The 24,345-nt window shown below is 42.8% G+C and overlaps 1 protein-coding gene across 1 annotated transcript in view; it reads left to right on the forward strand.

The window, feature by feature from the left end:
* Nucleotides 1-24,345, forward strand: part of ADPRHL1 (ADP-ribosylhydrolase like 1) — a 452,191-nt gene that overhangs the window by 204,383 nt on the left and 223,463 nt on the right. Inside the window, exon 3 of the mRNA XM_069637148.1 lies at nucleotides 12,816-12,941. Within this exon, the coding sequence (XP_069493249.1) occupies nucleotides 12,816-12,941 (126 nt within the window). The remainder of the gene's footprint in view (nucleotides 1-12,815; nucleotides 12,942-24,345) is intronic.

Below are 24,345 nucleotides of genomic sequence, written 5' to 3' on the forward strand. Positions count from 1 at the left end.
ATTCAAAAGAGGCAGGAGTGAGAATAACTTTGTTCTCAGCATTGCTTTCTGATTTTAGAGCCATTATAGGATTTTCGAACGGCAATGTACTGCTATAATTGGAGTCAAGTAGAGGTTTATATTCTTCGTCCATCTCTTTTTCAGGCAGAATTGAAGGCATTGCAGCAGACAATTTTACTACATTAAAGTCCTCCTCTGTTTTTTTAGGATTAGTTTGGGACTCTTTTCTTTTTATGCTGCGAAGCCCCTCTGCCATGACCAAAACAGCACTAATTTCAATTGTAGGCTGGGAGATAAAGGGCAATGCAAAACACCCCGCTTTTGCTCACTTTAACCCCCTCCCAGCGATTATTTGATATTCTGTATGAGGGCCACAAAGAGTAATACTACCACCAAGCCACCTTACCGCCTAACAGCCCAACAGCCGCACTTCACAAGCACTTCCGGATGCGCGCGCCGGATGCGCGGGTCCGAGTGCAGATAAGGAAGTGATCGGCGAGTTTGTGGGCGGGCAAGCGGGCGGGTTCAAGGGGGGCGTGGCTAAAGGGGGAAAGAGAAAAGAGAGACATCAACGGGTTGCCCAGCTTACAAAACCCGCGGGAAACCCGCGGACACTAAAGTAATGGGTGCAGAGTCCACAGCAAATACCCAATATCAATGTCCACTTCAATCCGATCAGGTGCGCGTTACGCGCAAAATTCCAGTCGAGTCCTTCCTCTTGCCGACGGCACTGCGGCAAAAGAATCCAGGGGCAACGAAGCAGCGAACCCAGCCCAACAGCCGCACTTCACAAGCACTTCCGGATGCGCGCGCCGGATGCGCGGGTCCGAGTGCAGATAAGGAAGTGATCGGCGAGTTTGTGGGCGGGCAAGCGGGCGGGTTCAAGGGGGGCGTGGCTAAAGGGGGAAAGAGAAAAGAGAGACATCAACGGGTTGCCCAGCTTACAAAACCCGCGGGAAACCCGCGGACACTAAAGTAATGGGTGCAGAGTCCACAGCAAATACCCAATATCAATGTCCACTTCAATCCGATCAGGTGCGCGTTACGCGCAAAATTCCAGTCGAGTCCTTCCTCTTGCCGACGGCACTGCGGCAAAAGAATCCAGGGGCAACGAAGCAGCGAACCCAGCCCAACAGCCGCACTTCACAAGCACTTCCGGATGCGCGCGCCGGATGCGCGGGTCCGAGTGCAGATAAGGAAGTGATCGGCGAGTTTGTGGGCGGGCAAGCGGGCGGGTTCAAGGGGGGCGTGGCCAATATCAATGTCCACTTCAATCCGATCAGGTGCGCGTTACGCGCAAAATTCCAGTCGAGTCCTTCCTCTTGCCGACGGCACTGCGGCAAAAGAATCCAGGGGCAACGAAGCCAAACTCTTTGAACTTTATAGACACTTCAGTCAATATTCCTCCGGAACTCCTCCAGTACCTTCAAACCAGTGAAGTAACTGGTATCTACGCGCCCCTGCATGCCCTGCAGGATGGAGAGCTCATCATTTAAAAACATAAAGTGAGGTTACCAAGAGGGGATATCGGAGGTGATTAGTGGGGAGAACGAGAACAGTTGGGGGGGGGGTTGCCATCACTAAAGTCCAGGGGTGGCTAAATCCATTTCTCCACTTACAGGAGAATACTTCTACGAGTCCAGCAGACAAGATTAGGGGGCCAATCCAGACTGTCATCTCTTCACTACGCATCACGTTGGTGTAGACCGCAGCTGTCTGGGTCCGATCGACGCCCCTGTGGGAACCAGGTGAGCGTAACACATGCGAGCTACAGCGGCAATGTCTTTCTGTCATTAGTGGTGGCAGGTATATTTGCAGAAGGGGAGTGCATTCCACGACACATGAGGATTTAAACATAGTGTGCACTATGGTGTGCTGTGTGAGGTAAGTCCATAGCCCTTGGATGCATGGTTGGAGCCCTAGCACAGATAATGATGTGCACTGGTTAAAAAGGTATGTCCACTGGTTGAAAGTAGGTGCCACATTGTTGCTTATTGTGTACGATTTGGCTGCAGTGCACACAATAGTGGTTGCATGTGTGTGGTGATTGGTAGCACAACCTACATTTTTCAGTGTATGGGTGGAGATGGTGCAGTAACCAGTTGTGCAGTGTGTCCAGTGGGTGTATTAACGGAATAGTGTACATATGGAAGAGATCCCGGTGCAAATGTTTGTTCTATGTGCTTGCGTAGTGTCCATTGTGCAGATTAGTAAGTGTTGCAGTGCAGTACGCACCATTGGTTCTATGCACATACTAGAGTGGTGGGAGCAGGCTCAATGTTGTGAAGATTGTCTTGTTTAGTTGGCATGCTTATAATGCTTTGTGATTGGAAGTGGGTAGCGGTGCAAAGCACAGCAGGATTTTTCTGCATTAGGGTAGGTGGAACATGTGTTTTTGTGTCCCTGCTTTATGGTGTGGTATTGGGTGGAAGTGCTTGTGCGTATGTTGCCTTTGTGATTCATGGCACATGCGTAGCTGGTAGCTTGCATGCTCTGTTATGTTGTGGTGAGTGTGGACTAGGCATAGATTGTTGGGTGCATGGCCGAATGCCGTAGGCCATAAGCCATGCACCCAACAGCCTAGGCCTTCATCATAGCCTCCACAATACAATGCAGTGATGTAGTTGTTAATGTGCATGCTTTTGGAGTTGGTGATTAGCACACAATGGTTGCGGAGGACATTGTGCACTTGGTGGAACAGAATAAGTGAGCTGCTATGCGTACATTACCATATGGTGTAGATCACTGCCTGTTTTGCACAATAGGGAGCCACATGTCACCATGTGCGTTTGCTATGGGTAGGCCCTTATAAGACTCTTGCTTGAGAAAGTGTTTTACCACATTACCCCATGAAAGGAAGTCATCAGCATTAGAAAGTTCCAATATGGACAATGTACACTGCCACTCACATACCGTTCTGCACAGACAACGCAATGTAATTGAGCCATGTATGTAAAGATGTGGCCAGGGTGAAAGTTGGCAGACGCATTTGCAGATGGGGCTTGCATTACATATGACATGAGAAGTAAAACATAGGTTGTACTAGGGTGTGCAGTGTGTGCTGAGGCCCAGCGGTCAGTGATGGTAGAGCAATGGCAGAAGGGGAGAACAATGGAGAACACATGAAAATTGCAACGTACACTGCAGTACGGTGTGTTGCGTGTGCCAAAATGTTGCTTTTATGGTTGTGGGGATTGGTTGCATTTCTTACACTGTGTAGTATATGCCTGGACCTGATGGGGCGACGACTTCTCCAGTGTGTCCTGTGGGAGATGTGGTGAAGTAGAGGATGCTTAGAAGTGGCTAGGGGTGACATGCATGTACCTGGCCACTTGTTCACCTGCATACCTCTGTTATGTTGAGATGGGTGTGGCCAAGGGCTACACTGTTGGGTGTATGGCAAAAGCCTATAGACCGTAGGCCAGTGATCGAAGAGGCTAGGACTGCTCCATAGCACGCCACCATAACGCAGACATGCACTTTTAAGTATGCATGTCTCTGATGATAGTGACGTTGTAAAAATGGTTGTGCAGGACCTTGTAGACATGATTGAACAGCACAAGTGACCTGATATGCTTTCGGTACCATATGGTACCCATTATGCCACCACCTTGGACATTAGGGAGCCACATGACGCTATTTGCGTTTGCCATGAATTGCACTTTGCACCACTCATCATATGTTACGTTTGTGGATTGTGGTATATGGGAAATGTTCCCTTTCATGAGGCTATTATGTTGTGCTGGGTGTAGGTAAAGCCTACAGTAATGGGTACATGGCCATGGGCTGTAGGCCATTGGTTATGCACCTAAGAGCCTATCGCTTGACGGCAGCCAGTACACCATACTGCAGCCATGTAGAGTTGCATCTGTTTCTCTCCGCGGATGGTGACCTTTGAATAATGGGTGCAGAAAGCATTTTACACTTGGTAGAACAACCAAAGTGAGGTGCTAGGCGTTCACAAGCACATGGTGTAGGTAATTGCACGTGTTGCACATCAGGGCGTAATTTGCCCACAGCTAGAGGTCGGGAGATGTTTTATAAACAGAAGCATGTGTGCCTTTATGTGCAGTGCTGGGATGTTCAGCATCGAATATGACAGCATTAAGGAGCAAGATTTGCAGTGAGTCCAAGGAAATTGAATTTGTTTGACCTCCATTGGCAATGCTGTCTTGTTTGCCACTCTGCACACAGCATTAAATACAATCCTGTATAACTGTAAGAGAAGCGTTGACGTTCAGTCCCTACAAATGTGAGGAGGAGAAGGGAGCAGAGACAAATCGAAAGACATAAAAGAACAAAAAATGTGTAAGCAAGCAGGTACATAACAAAAACAGGACAACCCCTCCCCCCAAAAAACAATGTTTTTTGTCAGTGATATATATGTGTAAAACAAATTTGAATGACTAAAACCGAAAATGCATAATATACAGTGCAACCGTTTTATTTATTGTCTTTATTATACAGTGTGTATTGACATGGTAATCAATAATCTTCCTTCTTCCGAGTTTATTGGCGAATGTCTGCTTGTAAAACGTCAGCTTGGGAGAATAAGTATTCGTGCATATGTGAAAACACTGTTGACCTTTATCCCTTTCTTCAATAAAATTCTCATCCAAAAGCGACCTTGAGAATTTTAGGGAGTCTTACATTCCAAAGAAATAAAGTAGCAACTATGCACTTCAAATAAAAGTTTCTTGTTTAAAAATTGACTATATTGAGGTCAGGTAAAATGACATTTCACACTCGTTCGAAAATAAACAAAAGGGCATATCGGAAATGCACGCAGCGAATTCTGCGTGAGTTACAATGAACGCATTTAAAATATAATTGTGCAATAGTAAAGAAGTGGGAAAACAGAGAGATGATTAGAAATGTATTATTATAGTCAGTGCTATTCAAACCTTTTATCCTGAGTCTCCACCTGAGTAAAATTATTGTTTCCGCCCCCCTCCAGGTTATAATTGCTTATATTTCCCATTGCAATAGCTCACCTAATCCCTTTTTAAAGAGCCCTGCGCCCCCAACACCCCCTGCATATCCCTCAGACCTCCTAAGGGGGGCCAGCCCCACAGTTTTGAAGACCTCTTGTACCCTATGGACAGAAAAGAGATCCGCAGGTATGCCTTTCTCATGTTTCCTTGTCAGGAAAACTATCTTCCGCACAACGGCCTACTAACACAACATGTACGTTTAACACTATCCAAGGGAGTGATTGCTACTATAACATGGGAAAACCATGTAGGGTCGGTGTGCCCTTTTGCTGTACCAGTTGTCAGAAGCAGTGCACCTATTCACTCGCCATGTGCTTTTCATGCCCTGGCCCTCACCTCGACTCTGGACACAAATGTTTGCCGGATAAGGATTTGGCTGTCCATCAATGGAACAATGGGATTTCTAACCAGCATAAATTGTATCTTAGATTTACAGTTAGCATAATAACTGCAAAAACGGATTCATTGTGGAGTAAACCATATGTATAAAGTAATGACAATCAAGAATATACAAATCAATTGCACAAAATAAACCAAAATCATATAATCGCACATTGTTTTTTGTCGCTTTGTTGATTTCAAATTCCAAGAAAAAGTTATTGGGAGATGCTCTGTTTTTGTATAGTGATCAGGGAACACAGTTTGAATGGCAGTGAATCACAATTCACATATTAATACAATATAGCTTCGACTCCTTTCATTTATTCAACATAAAATAAAATAATTTTAAGAAAGTGTGTTTTGTGTGCGTAGCAGCTGAACAAAAAAGAGTGGGTATAAATGTGACTTTGTTGATGCGTGGGCACCACGCCTACCTTTGTCGCGCACTTATATCATGAAAGGGATGTAGCATAGTGTTTGCGGCTGATGTCACACTTAGAGGGGTACGTGCTATGATGTATTGCCACCAGGGTACTTAACCTTAGGGTGATTGTGCAGAACATTAGATTATCACAAGATGGTGGTTGGGGACCGGTGCAATTCGCAGGTATTAATTTTCTGAAATGTAAGTTAAGAACCACTGAAAGAAATACAGCCACATATTTCTTTAAAAGCTGTATAAAAAAACCGTATGTTTGACAGGCAGCTTTAAACCTATACAATCTCAATAACATTCACTCGACTTTCAAAGTATTCAACCTCAGATGTGGATTCCCATTTGTGCTCAAAATCAGTGTAATATCAACAGTACAGTTCATGTGTGTGACTTTACAACCCATAAGGCCTCACTACGAGTTTGGCGGCAGCCATGGCTGCCGCCAAACCGGGCTCCTTTACCGGGTTCCCAGAATGAGGAATTACCGGGCCATTCCGAGTTCGGAGGGCCTAGTAATTCCTCCCTCTGGGAACCCGGGCCCGGACCTTCCCCATTCCCATCTGAGCCCCCATAGGGCTCAATGGGAATGGGAGAGGGAGCTAACAACGGGCCGATTACGACCGGCCCGTTTATAGCTCCTTCTTCCCCTTGCGGGACCCGGTAAGGACGCCTGCTTTTACCAGGCGTCCTTACCGGGTCCCGCGAGGGGATTTCGTAATTTCACAGAACGGGTTTAACGGGTCCGCCTCCATTAGCGGAGCCCGTTAACCCGTTCCGCGAAGGTCGTAATGAGGCCCATAGTGTTTCATCTCCAGCCACACTGACCCTGTACACAGATTCATGCAGGACGTGCAGTCAGAAAATTAAACTTGTAAAAATCTCTTTGGTGTCAGTAATGTTCCTACCCCGTTGCCAAGCAACTAAGTGGGAAGTTGCCAATTTTCTCCCCCTGTACTGTGTGCCTCTGGGTGATATATCTTCTGTTAAACAGTCTGTCTTTGACTATGTATGATTTGAAGATGAGCTGGAAGTGATGTCTGTTGTAGCTAAATGCACACTGTCTTCTGCTCAGTGCATACTATTAGGTAGTTGAACTATGAGTGATGTCTTATCATTAAAGGTATATGCTGCATCTTGCTTGTATGTGCATGCATGTATGAAACGATGACTAAGAGCAGGTAACTATCACACATGTATACACCAATAGGAGGATTAACTACATAACAAATTAGCCCAAGTCAGGTTGAGATGCTACACTAGCTCAATTCATTCCATTACAGTCTGGTATTTGTAAACTTGGCTTTATATTCTGAAACTAAAACTACAATTATTGTACACGAATACCGAATGAAGTGTACTTAAAGCAAGTGCTTGAACTATTCTGCCCTTATGTCCAAACTCAAGCGCTTTGTTGCTGCATATTATTAAAACATACTGCAAATAAGCAACAAAAGATCAGTCATTTGCCCCGATAGCTATTCCTCCAGATTATTTGGATAATTCCAGGAGTAAAAAGGGATTGATGTAAAGGTGTCTCAGAGGCTTGCAGTTATTAAGTCACTCTACTCAATTCCCCACTCTGCACCCCCGACACACAACTACAAACATATTATCACAATCAATATGCACATAAAAAGTGAGCTAAAACCTTTAAGGGTAGTCTGGGGATGGAAGGCCCAGATAACAAAAGGTAAGGTACATTGCTGCATATGCAGGTTAATTGCACGTAACCCCCCCCACCACGATAGAGAAAAAAAGAGGTCAAGTGCAGCCCATGCAGCAGAAGTGAAAGCTTCTCTTGTACAGAAATGGCAAGCTACACCAAAACCCACATCTTACCTTCTCTCTGCTGACCTCACTCAACTCACTGTTACAGGGTCATGGACTTGATTGACCCTGTGAGGTTGCCTCCTGGACTCTTCCAGACCTGGGACAGTAGGCCTAGCTGGGCGTAAATCCAAGCAAAAATTGCCCAGAGGTGGGCAGGGGAATTTGGGGATTTACAGACAGTCCGTGAACCCCCCAACCCCCACCCCTGCGCTTATGAACACTACCTGTACTGTAGTGAAGGGAATGGAATCAAGAACATAAATGGAATTAACTGAGGTTTCTTCTTCCAAACAGAAATGAAAACTAAACACACAACCAATCAACCCCAAACGTTTCCAGGCGAATGGTGGGGCAAGAGGAAAAAACGAGGAGTCAGAAGGGACTGCAGGGGAGATCCAGAAATCCTCCACAAAACGAATTAGTAGCAAAACCTACCAGCACAGGAAGTAAACCATGAGAAAAACAAGCAGCCAAAGCATCCGGCTGCTTACCCTGCAAATAAAGACTGAAAAAAGGGGCTGGGCTAAGAAGGTGTTTTAAAGATTTGCACCTGTGTAACCCAGCCCCAGGGAAAATAATAGACACAGATTGGTCCACAGAGGCAGGTGAGCGCTCAAACCAATGGAAGGTGTGGGGTGGGGGGGTTAGAACCAGGACAAATGGGGAGTAAATGAGAGAGTGCTATTTGCAGTGGTGAAGTCAGGAGGTATGGTGGCCGACCGAGAGACCAGGTGGTGGACGGATGGTAGAGGTGGGTCCTAAAGAGTTGGTGGCAGAGCTAGCTGGCGCAAAGTGCAGGTGATGTATTGGCTGTGTGGGAGAGTGGTACCATTTTGGTAAGAGTGAAGCAGTGAGTGAGAGTGTGTTTGTGAGACCAAGGATAGTAGGGACAGAACTACGTGGGTGAATGAGGGTAGTAGGTAGAGTACAAGGACTTAGTTGTTGGAAAAGAGGGAGACTAGTATGGAAGGGTGAGCAGGGCACCACATCCCTAAATAGGTCGGAAGAGTGAAGCGGGGTGAGCATAGTAGGGTGAGGAGGGGTGAGGAGCAACGCAGTGTTAGAGAAAAGGAGCAAGGAAGGGTGAGAGAAAAGGAGCAAGGAGGGATGAGAGTGAGCGTGTGGACTGTCAATGGGACAGGAAAGGTAGGGAGAGTGCGAGGTAGGGAGCAAAGAATTGTAAGACAAAGGGCAGCAGAACACGGAGAGCAAGTGGGAGAGAGAGTGCAAGGATCAGGGTGCCTGTTGATGGAACAGATCAGAACCTTGACATTACAATTGACGAGCTTTGAGTAATACTTTTTAGTGTTAGGGCATCCTAGGGGTGTACCAGAGGAAGAAAGATAGATACGGCAGAAGAAAGGGGGGCACACCAGTGTTCAACCTGTAGTCATACATTAGAATTTTGCCTGGGTCAATGTATCCCTTTATCCTTCAGAAGTTGCTAAATTGGGTACCTTGACAGTCATTCTCCCCTTTCCTTTCAATCAAACGATGGAGCGCATGCCAAGATAACTCCACACATAGAACGATGATCGAATATTTGGATGCATCTCTTAAATGCTGCCTGCTCAGTAGACAATAACGGGCAAGCTAGCATTCCACCGTCCATGACTGCACCAATCATAACTTTCAACCTGGGACTGTAAGACTCGACGGAACTATTCAAATGGTCCTGCAAACCAAAAGGATGGATTAGATTTTTACATAATAGCCAATCTGGACACAAAGACCAATGAGAGTTGTAACTTCTACAACCAGAACGAAATAGAGATTGACCCGTTCAGGTCAGCCTCACCGACGTGCAATATGTCTGTGCACTTCACTTCTATATCTTTTTCTTCTCATCAAGCAATAAACATGGACAAAACCCCATAATCATAAAATGGAACCTGGAACAGTAACAATAGCACATCTCAATGGATAGCTTGACTGGAACTCTACAGCTTTAGCCTCGTCCTAACATTCCAAAAACAATAACAGGACTTTTCAGGTGCCCAAAAGCACCTCCTCCTTCACCATTTAATCTACGAGCACCCTTAAGCTTTTCACATGGACCAAAATGACAATAGCTGATTTACGCCTGCTAACACCACACCAAACACAGGATTTTTTTCGGGGAGTATGCAGCTTAGAGCTTGCGTCACATTTTTGGGTCCATTTCATTATACACCATCACACAACTAGAACACAGCTATACCCCTGACAAATTCGGCCTAGCTGTTCACATACGAATACTACCCCATGAACACCTCATCACCCTAATAAAACCCAGCTAGCTGAGCACATTCCGGCCTAGTTGCTCGAATAATGCGTCCTTCATGCCTAACGCAGCCAGAGCCCAGTCTGGGTGTCCACCCACCAGACTGCACACATCCAACTGATATCTCCAGCACCATACCTAACGCTAGGATGCAGCTACCATCCGGCAAATACATCAGCTGCGCACATATCTGGTGCACCCACGCACCCTACAACACTATCTCTCTCTACTGACCAGAACTACGGTTCCCGAGGGCGTTCAACCTAAAAGCGCTTTGAGGTCATACCAATGAAACATAAGGCACTATATAAATGCCAAGTAACATAACATAACATAACATAACTGTGCCCTGCAGGGGCTCTCTCCATGTCCCTGCACTGGCATCTCATAGATTTTGCCTTTTTCACTCTGTATAAAGACATACCAAGGGATCAATGCCAAAGATCACACAGAGCCATATCAGCACTCAGGACTGTTACTTCTGGCCTGCACTCATCAATGCCACAAGTTTCACACCTCTCTTCTCGCTTATAATCACTCTCCTCATTGTTTTGCAGAACCACAAGGCTACCACAGGTTTCACAGTTGCGCTATACATTACATGATCGCTACGTTGGGGAGTGATAATACTTATTTCAGCTTAGATCAGGGATGTACCAACCATGAAGTCCTAGATTTTTTTTAAAAACATGATATTGTTTTGCTAAATTTGAAGAAATGGACAAGGGTTCGATGGAACATTGTTATGGATTATCTGTTTAAAGTGCTTAGTCAGCACTTAAAGGATAACGGCAGAAATGTCCTTTTAGAATTGCAAAGTGCATGTCTGGCCGAGGTGCAATTCATGGTTCTGTGGGTTGGACCTTGAAGGTACATGATGAGAGGCAAGATCAGGAGGTAATTGCAGACTATTCAAGTCTTTTTTACATATTGTTTTCATATATTCTCGGAAGGATAGCAGAGGGGCACAATGACACCGAGCAACACAGGTTCGATCCCCGGGTTCCGCCCTTAGAAACCTCTGGGTATTAAGTGCTTTGTAAATACCCTATCTTATACATTTTAAGCTACGACAACAAAGTGACTGATCACAGAAATTAAGGGAAACTAAGGAAAAAGCCCATTCCCATTAAATGACAGAAACCCCTAGGAAAGCAACCAATCGCGAACAGTGATAGACATACACAGGCTAGTAAGTCAGGGAAGTGCTTGTAGACTTAATGGGCCTTAATTCGAGTTTGTCGGTTTGGTAAAAGATTGGTGGTAATTCTGTTACTGCAAGTTATTTTGGTGGTAATGGAATTAATACAATTTTTACCTCACTACTGGATTAAAAGTTGCCATTGAAGTGGGGGATATAGATATAGATATAGCCAAGAGCTGGAGGCAAATCCTCCCCTCCAAAGCCAAACTTGGAAAAATGACTGTAGCCAGAATGACTGCCTATGGTAATCCTACAAATATCCCCATGGTGTCCTATGGACTCCAAAAATGGGTACTAAGACCGCCTCCTGCAATTTACAACCCACAGTTATTTTGCAGGAGTGAGTGGTAGTAACAGAAATCAAGTATCATGTTTCCACACTGACACAGTTTTCTATGGCTGCCTGTGGAGGCTCTCCCGACTATTGTGGAACCACATGCAACGATCTAGTTGTTTTCAAGATGGCCACTGTCCTGTGCTGGCTTCCCGCACAGTCTCCAGTACATCTATCGTGCAGAACCGGAGTGCAGCGCCATACTTCTGCCTGCTGCTTGAGGTGAGATGCTTGTCCTTTTTCCGTTTCTTCTTTCCTCCATGTTGCTCTTCTCGCCTTCCTCGTTCTCTTGTCTTCTGTTTCCTCCTCGACCTGGATCCTGCTCTTCCTCCTTATGGTCCCCGACCTGACCCAGCCTGTCAGCTTGTTGCTGCCTCTTACCTGGAGCCAGTTCCCAATCTTCAACAATCAGCTCACCTTACTATTGGTAAACCAGCACAGCAGCCCTAGAAGTATTTTTTCCAGGAATTGGGTTTTTCCTCCACCTTGGTCCACCCTTCAAGAGCCATCAGGTGGCCACTGCTATTAAGTCACAGAGCACAGGCTGGTGCTCTATAGGGATAGACACAGAAAAAGTTCCCAGTTAGGGAACTCCCATCCCCTGCACACTTTCAACGGCTCTATATATGAGCCCAGCAATTTAGAATATGTCTCAGTAATATGTGTCACATAATTCATATTGTTCCTGTATAAATCAAATTTCAACAACCAATTTGTTATAATAAATAAGCATCATCATTCTTTATAGGTTTAACATAAAAATGTGATATTCATGTTGCCCAACGCGTTTCGAGGTGGTTCTCTTCTTCAGGGGCAAGTCTATACATTCAAATCATATCTAGAACAAAATCAAAATATGCAATTATTGATACTTGTTTCATAATTTGTATACCACAAGTTAGAATCACATTTTACATTGTAAACATGCCGCTTTGAAGTAGTTGATCATATCATTAATGCAAATCCCCATTTTATCCCTTCCTAGTCGCAACATGTCCTATTCCAATGCTTACTGGCTCTACATTAAGAAGCACATTTATGGTACATGTGAATTGAGGACCGTCATGTTGCAAAATCTAAGGACTCTAAGGACTGCTCAAAGCCTGACTCTCAGTCCTCTTTCTTTTTTGTTTGACAGAGTAAAACCATGGGTTGTTACTGCCCGAAATACACATCTGTGCCCAAACAGTGAACCCAGTTTATGTGCGACAAAACGCTGAGCTTCTTCAAAATAATTCGATTTAATGGGGGGAATGGACAATATAAATGAGTCAAATTCTATGATATGTACATATATAATATAGAATTCTGCTATAAGATATTGATTGATTTGAATTTTCTAATTGATGTTCATGTTTTTGTTGTTGTTGCAGGATCCGGCTTTGGAGCCGCTACAAAAGCTATGTGCATTGGCATGAGATACTGGAAGCCAGAGGCACTAGACACCCTTATTGAAGTGAGCATTGAGTGTGGCAGAATGACTCACAATCACCCCACAGGTATGGAGGCTAGGTGAAAGTATGTCAAAAGCAGGTGGTCGGAATTTGTTATATGCTACAAGAGCGTATTTTGAAACCTCTGTGCATAACGTGGCTTGATAATGATGTTGGTCGTGGTGGAACATGCTTTTGGGATGTATTCATTGATTCATTGATGAAAAAGGCAGAACCACAGCTTATAAACGTATGTACAGCAGCTGTTTTCACTGCAGCAATTTGAAACGTTGGGGATTCGTTCTGGATGTTTTTTGCAATTTTACTGTTAGTTTTTTAAATGGGTCGGTCCACTTCCTAACTCCCATCTGACCCACCCCCACAACCTCACACTGCCACCTACCACCTGTGAGGGGTCAGAAATGCGAGGCGGACACAAGTTTGTAATATTCTCAGACATTTTATTTAACAGAAAATGGGTTGGAATAATGCCGCAATAGCCCTATCTCAAGTAAAGAGGTTCCCTGCCTAGGAAACTAAAACTCAGAGTTAGTCTGTGTCATTTAGTTAGTAACTTAGAAACCATCCTTGTGTCCAAAACATTCTAAACTGAACCTCACACTATAAACAAACAAGTAAGAGAGCAAGGAAATGTATCCGACTTATGTTCAGTGTAAAGTGTCCATAATCAAAATATAAGGATACATCCAAAAGGCGTTTTCCAAGGAGAAACCCTTGGATCCAGAGGGTGGTTCCCATCCCCTGGCGTGCTAGGTAGATTGGCAAAGGGTCTCTTTTAAATAATATTTTCTTCAGGCTTTTACACCCGATTCAGAAAGTTCTTGTTCCAATAATAAATTCCAAGAAAAATAGTCTTTCTTTAGCTTTTCTTGTAACCTTTAAGGATCGTCTGGTGTGCTCATGGGGTTCTTCAGATCCCCTGGTATACTCTCCTGCCAGGTATCTTCCCCTAATGTCTTTACATAAATTTGATGAATCTCCTTGTAAACTCCCCTGCCAGGAACCTGCCAGGTATCTTTCCCCAAATGTCAGCTGCCTGGTGTTGTCGCTTTACCAGGACCTCTTATTGGTGTTACTGTTCTTTCAATATATCACATCAGTATCTACTTTGTTCTGTTCAATGTAGTAGGGTAACACATATATCAGTTCTCCCCCACATTGACATCTCTTGCATAGATAATTGTTTAGGTTTTGTTGTGGCACTTTTTCTTGTCGGTATTCATATCTTCTTTCTTTTAAGGATTGATTCAACATTAGGTTTTGTTTATGTTTAAATCGACTTTGAGCATTGCCCAATATATAATTAACTTGATTGCCTGTGTGTCGGTACACCCCGGGCTCCCTAATGGCTATGGGACGACTCACAAGGTAATTTACAGCATCTCCGATTTATGGCGTGCCTTTGCAGGGAAGCTTCCTCCCGGGATTGGCTTCCTCCATGATACCGACGTCTTCTCAGTGGCTCCTGCAGTTCCGCATTCACTCAACGGCTTCCTTCTCGGACCTGGACCGGAGACTGCTTTTTCCTGACACGACTGCACCTCCAGGAGCTTCACTGTGCTTCTTGGTGCTCCCACGGTCTTTCATGTATGCCTGCTAAGCTTCTGCTACCTTCACGCCACGTTGGTAGTTGTGAGTTACGCTCGCGAGTCGCCACATGGATGTGCCCGTCTTCTCCTTCACGGTTCTCTATCGTTCTGCCTTTGATATTGCAGATGCCATTTTAAAATTTCCAGGGTATTGTAGATTGAGCGAAACAACTTGTCTGCACGTTAGTCTTTTGACTTTGCTCAATCTGCATCAACTCTTCCATCCTCTTTTTCATCTCAGTTTTGAGGCTTTATGGGAGATGCAGTTCATAAATGTAATTGGATTTCTACAATGATGTTAAAAACGTTCACATAAAGAAATGTCAAAACCAGAAGATGTTTTATGTGTGTTTTGAATTTAAGGAATACATGGAGCCATGTCTAGAGTGACAGTATTCCATTAGCAGTTTAGGTATCTTAGAGTTTTCTTCAGGGGAAAGGGGAGAATACTGCGTCTCATCCAATGGAATCATCCCTTCCACTGAGGTAGTGGTTCCCTCCCATGAGATCCTCCCTCATATAGCCACCCCCAGGATCAGGTAGCAGGTGACGTCCCCTGGCCACATAGGAGGAGGGTAATGCCAGGGAATCAGTGATGTGTCGATCGGATTCATCACACCCCTCAAATCCCCTACCCCAAACACACAACACAGTTATATTTATTAAAAAAAAAGAAAAATCACCAAAAACGGTTGCAGCAAAAATACCACATTTAACATAGCCACAGTGGAAACAGCCGCAGCAAAAAAAACAGTAACTGACATACACAAATAACTGTTGTAAATGTTTTAAGAAATGTCTTGTTCAATATTAAGAGAAGTCTGTTTTATTTGGAAACTTTAACAGATATATTAACATGTACTGGTTTAGCACCATCAGAATAAACTATGCCACCGTTTGCATTGGTGTGAGAAATGGATTCGAGGTCACTATTTCGTGCGACACGTGTCCTGGACTTTCAATTCGTGTCCCTTCCCCCACAACCCATCTAGTGTTTGGGAGATTGGGGTAATGCCTGTCTGCCCTCCCTTCCATTGTGCACCCCATGATTTCCATTTTTTCTTTTTAATGGGATGCAAAGTCCTTTACTGCAGGTTCATTTCCACGGTATATTAACCCGTTCCTATTGGAATTATTTGAGCACACACATGCCCCAACACGTTAAACTCGTTGAGATAACTTACGTACTTACAGATTCCCTCCAAATCTCCTTGGTTTGGAGTCCACAAGTGCCTGCTGATTTACCCAAATCTTACTGTCGTACCTTACATTTCTCCATAATGTCCTGTCTAATGTTTCTAGCAAATATCCAAAATAATGTATCCAAGCCCCACCAATATCCCCTGCAAATTACCCTATTGGCCCTTGCAAATGTTTGGGTTTGTAGGTATTTGTATAAACAGTCCTGTGTTCTGTGTCAGATTCTAGAGCGAACAATTTGTCTGTAGAACTGCAGGGAAGGTTTGTAACAAAAGGTGTGGGGGCGGGGTTGGTATTTGCACTATCAGCACGTGCCTGATGCTATTGAGTATTGGGAGCTGAGAGAAAGTTGCCAGTGGAAGGAACTGAAGAGGAAGAAAAGACTCAACCATAACGCATGCCCGTTGGCTAACTTAGTTCAGAGGACCCTCCACAACATTACATGTCCCGAATCGCTGAAATGCTGTCTGCAAATTTCACTAATGTTTACTCTGAGATGTTTTACAAAATGTGCAGCACGTTCCCACTCCTTGAGGATGAAAAGTTCACACTCCGGTTAACAGCCTAGCAGTGGACAAGTTAGATGCATTGGGGGTAACAGTTTCTCGCTTTATCATATCCAGCATTAATGTCCCAGGAAGGTTAAAAGGGATATATTCATATTCAAAGGTTCCAGTAGAGCAGCACTGTGCATTCTGACAAATGTAATGCTGGAAGGTGTTTAGATCTTGCACTAGACCAGCATAGTGTGAAGGAGGTAGTGCTGAAAAAATCAGATTCTGGTCCCACGTCTTCCATTAAACAAATACAGCTCTGTGTGTTTTGCCTTACTTGCCCCTTTCTTCCTTGGACCTGTGAGGGAGTCTTGCCTCAGTGTCTATTGGGTACAGGAGGCGGTCTCAACTTCTACTAAAAGCCCACACCAGCGTGGACTGTGGCGCTGTGTGCAGCAGTGTGTGTTTTGTGTGTTTGGCACTTTGTGGTGCTTTCAGGAAGCAGGGGCGACTTGAGAGCTAAGTACTGGTGTGGAAAATGAACTGTTCTGGACAATATGCCAGTACGAAAAGGAAACTGAGTTTTTCTTTCTCTCCTTCGTTTACACTGCAAAGAAGTAATACTAGCTATGATCGCCAATTTTCTGACATAATCTGTCCATTCTGTAAGGACTGTTTTTCCTCCGATTATCTAGGGGTGACTGCGGGCCGGCGGCCTTTGAACCTCTGGTAACTTAATTGTGGTTTGAACTACATTATTATAAAGCGCAGGAGGTGGCTGTAGACTGACTTGGCCTTTGAACCTTGCTGCGCCTAAACATCATTGTACTTATGGCTCGGTGCTAACTGTTAGGATTGCAGTATAATGCCTATGTCCAGTCGAAGATATTCTCTACGCTCAAAGGAACGAGAGGTGTGCTCTAGAGTTTTGGCAGCAAGTCGGACGTTGAAAAAGAAGGGAAACGCTAATAAAAGCAATCAGCAATCGAAGGCAACTTTGGTGGGAGTTGCACATTCGATCTTGGATATTGAGGTTGCCCCCTCTGTACGTGGCAAGATTACGATGTTCCTAAATCTGTCAAAAATACAAATACTAGTGATCCTGACTCAGTTACTACTTCTAAAGCTCCAAGCAGTGCCATGATTATTGAGCACAACCAATATGTGAAAAGTCAAATTGATAACAACTCCTTACTACATTTGTGTCTAACTATTCACGCAGTGACAAACACAATAATTCAGCCACTTAATATGGCAGAGCAAACCATAGGAAGCAAAGATCCTTGCCCCATTCCGCCTTCCAGCCTAGCAAAATGACTTAATCTTACAGCAATTGCTATAAATGCTTACTTTTCCTCACCCAAACGGCATGCATGCTTTTCTTCAAGTGACGCTTCCTCTTTGAATGATCCAACCATTGAACCTGAGTTTATGATTTTTCTTAAAGCCTTGATCTCACTATGTAATGTCATGCACAAAGATAAGCAAATCAGGAAACAGGATCTAAACGAGATTGCAGAAATGCTACTCCCTTTGCAGACTACATCAATTCCCTCATGTAATAATAAGCCAGATGAAGCAAATACTGAAGTGAGTATTATTCAAAATACACAGGATAATGAATGTTCTAATGACGCTGAGGCCTATGAGAGTTTTAACGCAGCCTCACCACATCAAGAAATGGTGCTATTAGACAAGCATTTGAACCAGTGGGCACCCAATAAAAGTGCACGTCAAAATCAAAGAACTGTGTCGCGACAAAGGGGAAGGACCTTGGCATAGTAGGGGTGAGTAGACAAGGTTTGGTGACAGCTTTTTCTAGTAGCTTACTTGTCAGGAAACTACAAAGAGGTTTGCTATTATTCCAAATAAGGCTCAAGCAAATAAAAAGAAAACTATGCTGGGATATATACCTGGTCTACAGTTGAAGAATAGGACCAGTCCACAAAAACAAGAGAGGTTGGGCACTAAGTCAATTAAGGATAAATGTTTTTGCTCAGTGAATTAGACAAAAAAGACAATAAGATACCTACCACATTGGAGGAGAACTTACACTTGGTTTGGAGCAAGAAGATGGTGGAGTTAATATCGAATATACGGATACTGCTGCTTCAATAGAGGATGTAAACCGTAATCTGCTGGATCTTGACCATCTCTCCTCCCAAAAAATGTATTTTGCCTCAAATAAGATACAAATTATAGATTTTCATGCAACATCGCCTAGCCCTTTTTTAAACCAATCAAATGTACTAGAATTGCTTCATCAAGTGACTGCACTAAAAATGATTATGACTCCATAAAACAAGTTGAAATCCTGCAACAATGCTGAGAAACAAACTGGCCAGTGATTCATTTTGTATCCCCTATTATTACTGAGTTTACCATGACCCAGGTTAACAGTTTTCTGCAGGTGATATACAAAATTATTAATGAGATAAAGGTGAAGCCAAGGTATGAGATTATGCCAAAAAACTCTAAAAGGGGAGAATCTATACCAGCTCATATAATAAAGGATGTTGTAACTAAGATATGTCAGTCATTCCACGTAAAAAATCAAGTGGATTGGTACATGACACCGAAGCTTGGCCCTATTCAGAAATGGATGGGGTTGAGTGACTAAAGTATCCTAAGAATGTAATTATTAGTTCTTGGAATTCAAGGGGTTACAGGTCCCTTGTTTCATGCAGGACATGGCTCTGGACGGTTTTACCATGTTTCAAAGGAAGGCACGCAAACTTGAGAAAGGTCGCCTTTTCGGTGGTCTGATTACAGTGGTTGCAATCTACTTAAAGGCCAAAGAGTTTCTCCCTCTACAGCAATCAAAGCAGGGGCTAGCTGTTATGGTGGCATTGTCTTTGAAATGTGGGAATGATTTCATCCTTCTAATAAATGTATATAATCCGCTCGGGATGCTAAGCTGAATCAGATAATTGAGCAGTTGGAACTCCTGATTACAACATGGAGAGCTAGTTACCCGGGTGGTGATAACTACATAATAGGTGATCTTAATTTTCATCGACCAAAATATAAAGGAGCTGAAGTAGCAGTCTGTCATGATTACTTTTATATGATGAACCCACTTGAATTATGGGCTCTAAGAACCTCTGAAGTGAAAATGAGACATGACACTAGCTGCTGGCTTTTATTTTTTCAAGCATATCAATTATTCCAACTAGTAAATGTTAAAGGTGAAGAACCATACTATACTTGGTCGAATGGTGTACAACATTTGTGGATTGATTTTATTCTAACTATAAATAATGTTTTTATGAACGTTAGTAATTTCAATCTTTTCTCTAATGATCATAGTGACCATGTTATAATTGAATTTACTCTTGTTTTAAAGTTTGCATTATCCCATAATCATTTGACTGGTGGGATCAAAATTAATAGCGGAGGCAATAGAATAAGGTGGACGGAAAGTAACGTGACCAAGATTGGTACTAAATTGTTGTCTCTTAGCGAAAGGAAATGTTATGAATTTCACTAATATTAAGTCGTTTTATCAGATTATTTATTCTTTTAATCCAAATGTTGTTATAGAACAAAGAAAAAAAAAGCCACATGGAAGATAAATATATCAGGAAGTGTATGACAAAGAAGCAGTTCATGAAGGATATACGATGGGTCAGAAAACATTTACAGGGTGAGGTGGATAAAACTTACAGTATTAAAAAGTTAAAGCCATACTTTAAAAATTGGTATAAAATGCATAAGGGCACTATTGCTTCTGCTCAGTGGAAAGCCATGTGGTCAGTTTTAAAGGATAAGAAAACTAAAATGTTCTGGTATATTTTCCATAAATGTAATGCCATTCCACAGTGAAAGAAAGAAATCCTATTTCGTCTATGGGATGGGAGAATTGCATATTAGCTCTCTATTTTAGAGAGAATGAACATGAAAAATACTACGTTTATCAAACTTTGGAAGATAAAGAATTTTTCAAATTCTGCCAGGAGGATATTGAAACAATTATAAAAGAGCTAACCCTCAAATATGGGCGCACATTCTGTTCAATATCTTTCAGACTATTGTGAAAACCAACGAAATACCAGAATCGCAGAAGCTGTTCCATATTTATAAAAAAGGACCTAGGGGCGCTCCTGGAAATTATAGATTACTGGCCATGATAGACTCTAGTGCTAAGATCTTTTGTAAGTTATTACAACAATACATTAATACATGGTTAGAGAAAGAGAAGATCTTAAGTATCCAACAGTTAGGATTCAGAAAGGGTTTTAGCACCATCACAAACCCACGGATTTTAATGTATTCTATTCATAGCACCCTGTTGGATCGAAGTAAGACACTCTGGGCCTGATCACGACTTGGCCATTACCGCCGGCGGTATTACCGCCGGCAGTAATAGCCCTACCGCCAAACTCCCCGGCGCTAATAGTGCCGGATCACGAGTTTGGCGGTAAAGTAATTCCCCATTCCCCATTGAGCCCATTCGGGAATGCCCCATTCCCCATTGGGCTCAATAGGGAATTTTCGCGCTCTTACCGCCGGCGGATTTCCCGCCGGCGGTAATAGCGCGAATTTTTGGCGGATTTCCCCCCAGCTCAGAGCTGGGGCGAAATCCGCCGAAGCCCTGATTCGGCGGACCCTTAAATCCGGCGGTATTAGCGCTACCGCCGGATTTAAGGGTTAGCGCCGAAGTCGTGATCAGGCCCTCTATCTTTTTCTTCTTGATTTTAAAAAGGCTTTTGACACTGTCAATCACCAAACTTTATGGGAAAAAATTAGGTCACGTAAATCTTATATTTAATAAAGCGCTCTATTTGAATAACAGAGTTCAGATTAGAATAAAACAAGAAGGTTTTTTAAGCAAAGAATTCCAGGTTAACTATGGGGTTAAAACAGGGCTGTACATTAGCCCCTACTTTTTTAAATATATGGTTATCTTATTTTGTTACCCCTCTACAGAACTGTATTAATAACCCACCACAAATTGCACAATTTCTGGTGGCATGGCTTTCATACGCAGACAACATCGTTATTTCTTTTATCAATCTGCTTTGGTTCTACAGAATAGTTTAAGGGCTTTGGAGAGGTTCTTCTTGGAAAATGGCTTGAGCATGCATTTAGGAAAAACCAAGATTATGACGATTAAGACAAATAGACGAAACATAAAATACAATTGGACTTTACAAGGGAAGAAGATCGAGGAGTTATTGAGCTATGTATAGCTCGGTGAACCTATAGCTAATAACATGAACAAGGAGACCCTCTTCAAATCCATTACTGATAGGGTAGTTATAAAGTTTAAAGCTATAAGAGCTTTTATACAAAATTCGGGAGGGCCGTCAACTGAGGATTTGTTAGAACTGTATAAAACTTGTGTGTTGCCAGCTATTCTATATGGACTTGAGATTTATACCCTGAAAGAAACAGTTTGGTTAAGTATTTTGGAGGGAAAACTATGGCGTATGACATTATGATTGCCACAATGTGTCCCTGTGGAAGCTATTTGCAGTGAGCTGGGGATTCTTTCCTTAACTACTAGGAAAATTATATTGGCATGTAATTTTTATGCAAAAATCCTGATGAGCCAGGATAAAACTAAATCCCTATATTCACATTTTTTAAATCAGTGGGGCATTTTTTCTGAGTTCTGTAGCTTTGAAAAAAAAATGGAGAAAAGACATTAACAACTTTTTGATGAATATAGGATGCACGTGTGAAGTTACTGAAAATTTGCCTAGCAAATTTAAAGAAATACCAATTAAAGCAGCCATTTGGGATAGAAATGAAAGATGTACTCATCTAGCTAAGAAATGTAGCTATGCAGAATACTCCAGACAATCCTTTCCTATTGATACTCCCTGTACATATATAGAAAATGTGCAAAACTCAGAGGTTAGAAATTTTTTTTTTTAATATCATATTTTATTGGTTTTATAACATACAACCACTGGTCCTTATAGGGCCAGATCGTAATAACAACAACAACAACTTTCGATGGAATAAATGCTTATATGGTTCACATTCAAAACGTATCTTATAACAAGATTCTTTACTCTAAAGTACATATCTTTACTTTCTATGGCGTTTAGTCATTAAATGTTCGAGAGTTCACATCACGTCTTCCCATCTTTTCCAAATTCTGTCCGCTTTCTCGGGACATCCCCTGGCCTTATACACCCTTCTTTCTATGGCGATGCAGATTTGTACGTCAGTGATCAATTGGTCTACTTGCAGCGTTTCCGCAGCCCCCCATAGCTGCTCTATATTTCTTTTGATTATTGCTGTTGCCGTCATGAAGCAGAGCTTTTCATTCCTTGATAGGTCTATTTCACTGTCTGCTCCTAACAGGAGTAGTTTGGGGTCTCTGGGGATCGACTGATGCAGGACTCTTGTAAGGACATCGCAGCATTGTTGCCAGTAATAGCTGATGTTCGGACACGCCCATAGTATGTGGAAGAAAGTCCCTTCCTCTCCACGGCAGCGTAGGCAATTAGGTTCCGTTATTTTGCCCCATCTATACAGGGCTATCCTTGGATAATAGATTCTGTGTAATATCTTTAGCTGGACTAGACGTAGTCTGGTTGATATGGCGACCTCACGTGGGTACATTAGTATCTGAACCCAATCTTCTGGCATGATCTCCCCAACCTCAGTTTCCCATTTTGTTTTCAGCCGTTCCAGTTCTGGCGTGGCAAAAGAGGTAATAACACTATACATCACTGTGGTGACCTTTGCTTGGATGTGATCTGTAATTACGTTTCGCTCCAGTGGGCTGCTTTCCGACATATCGGAGAGAACAGGAAGATGTTGTTGTAAGGCATGTCTCAGCTGCGTGTAAAGGTAACTCTCCACTTCTGGGAGGTCGAAAGACATAATCAGATCATCATAGGGTCTGATGGCACTGTTTACTATGATATCCTCCACCGTTTCTATCCCGCATCTCGTCCATATTGGCCGCTTTGGCAATTTAGCAACCTCAGGGAGATTTCTGTTGTTCCATAGTGGTTGTATCGGCGTGACCTTGTCCCCCATCCTATGAAGCCATGTGACTCCGTCCAGATGCGAGACGTCTGTGATGCCATATTTCTGGGGGTTATTCTAGGTGTTGCAGCATATATCTCCAGTGGGGGCGATGCTCGTACATGTGGTATTGTGGCTTCTTTGTGTATTGAGTCATTTATCACCGACATTTGGCTTGCCCAATAGTATGTCTGTAGCCTCAGCAGGCCAATGTCACCTTCCCATATTGACCTTTGTAACATTTGAAGTGCTGTTCTCGGGCGTCTGCCAGCCCACAGGAGTTTTCTAAGTATGCCATCTATCTTTTGGAATGTCTTGCTTCTTAGGTTTAATCAACTCCCTACGTTCACAGATTTTGGTGCTTGGAATCATGTTCCTTATTAGGATCGGCAGTTTAAATTATGTAAAATGGAAGTCAAAACCCCTAGATATTTGCTTACCAATTGTAATAAACTGGACATTTTGTACAGAAAGGCTTATGAGGCCCGGGTACATACCTAGAATTCAAATCAAACTGATTGATTAGAAGAATGTATTTATGGGAGAAAATGTGGTCATGAATTTTAATCTATATTATTTGTGGAAATAAATAGTTTAAAAAAACTAGAGGAATTGGAATATTAGCCGATTTTTTTTAAGAAATGTATTTTATGACATGAATTTGTGTAAAAGCTTAAATTTGGTCATGCATTTTTGTCTATTTTATTTGTGGTAAAACATAGTTAATAAACTAGGGAAACTGAATTTTTTAGACTAATTGTTTTAAGAAATGTATTTTTATGACATGAATTTGTGTAAAAAGTTTATAAAGTATGTGTTTTTTGTTAAATGAGTAAATGTGTAAAAGGTTTTATTTAACTAATAAACACAATGAAAAAAAATTAGACAAACACAGTGCTTTATCATGGTTGTATGTAATAACTGGAGGACACACTGGAGGTTTAGCGATACCTTTATTGATCAAACCACAGCCGGCCGTGCAACCGCTCCCTGCTCTTCCAACAGTCGAGCCGGCCACAACCAAAGGTAAACAAAGTTGGAACCATTAGGATTACGAGCGTGGAACTCTACGTGTAGAATTCCACGCTCGTACGCCACAAGCTATTTACTACACTTCTCCCCCCCTAACACACTCAAACAACATACAATGACAACACTCATTCAGGGGAAGGAAAA

Source organism: Ambystoma mexicanum, chromosome 7p, assembly GCF_040938575.1.
Source record: "Ambystoma mexicanum isolate Mex_15411 chromosome 7p, UKY_AmexF1_1, whole genome shotgun sequence".
NCBI lineage: Eukaryota > Metazoa > Chordata > Amphibia > Caudata > Ambystomatidae > Ambystoma > Ambystoma mexicanum.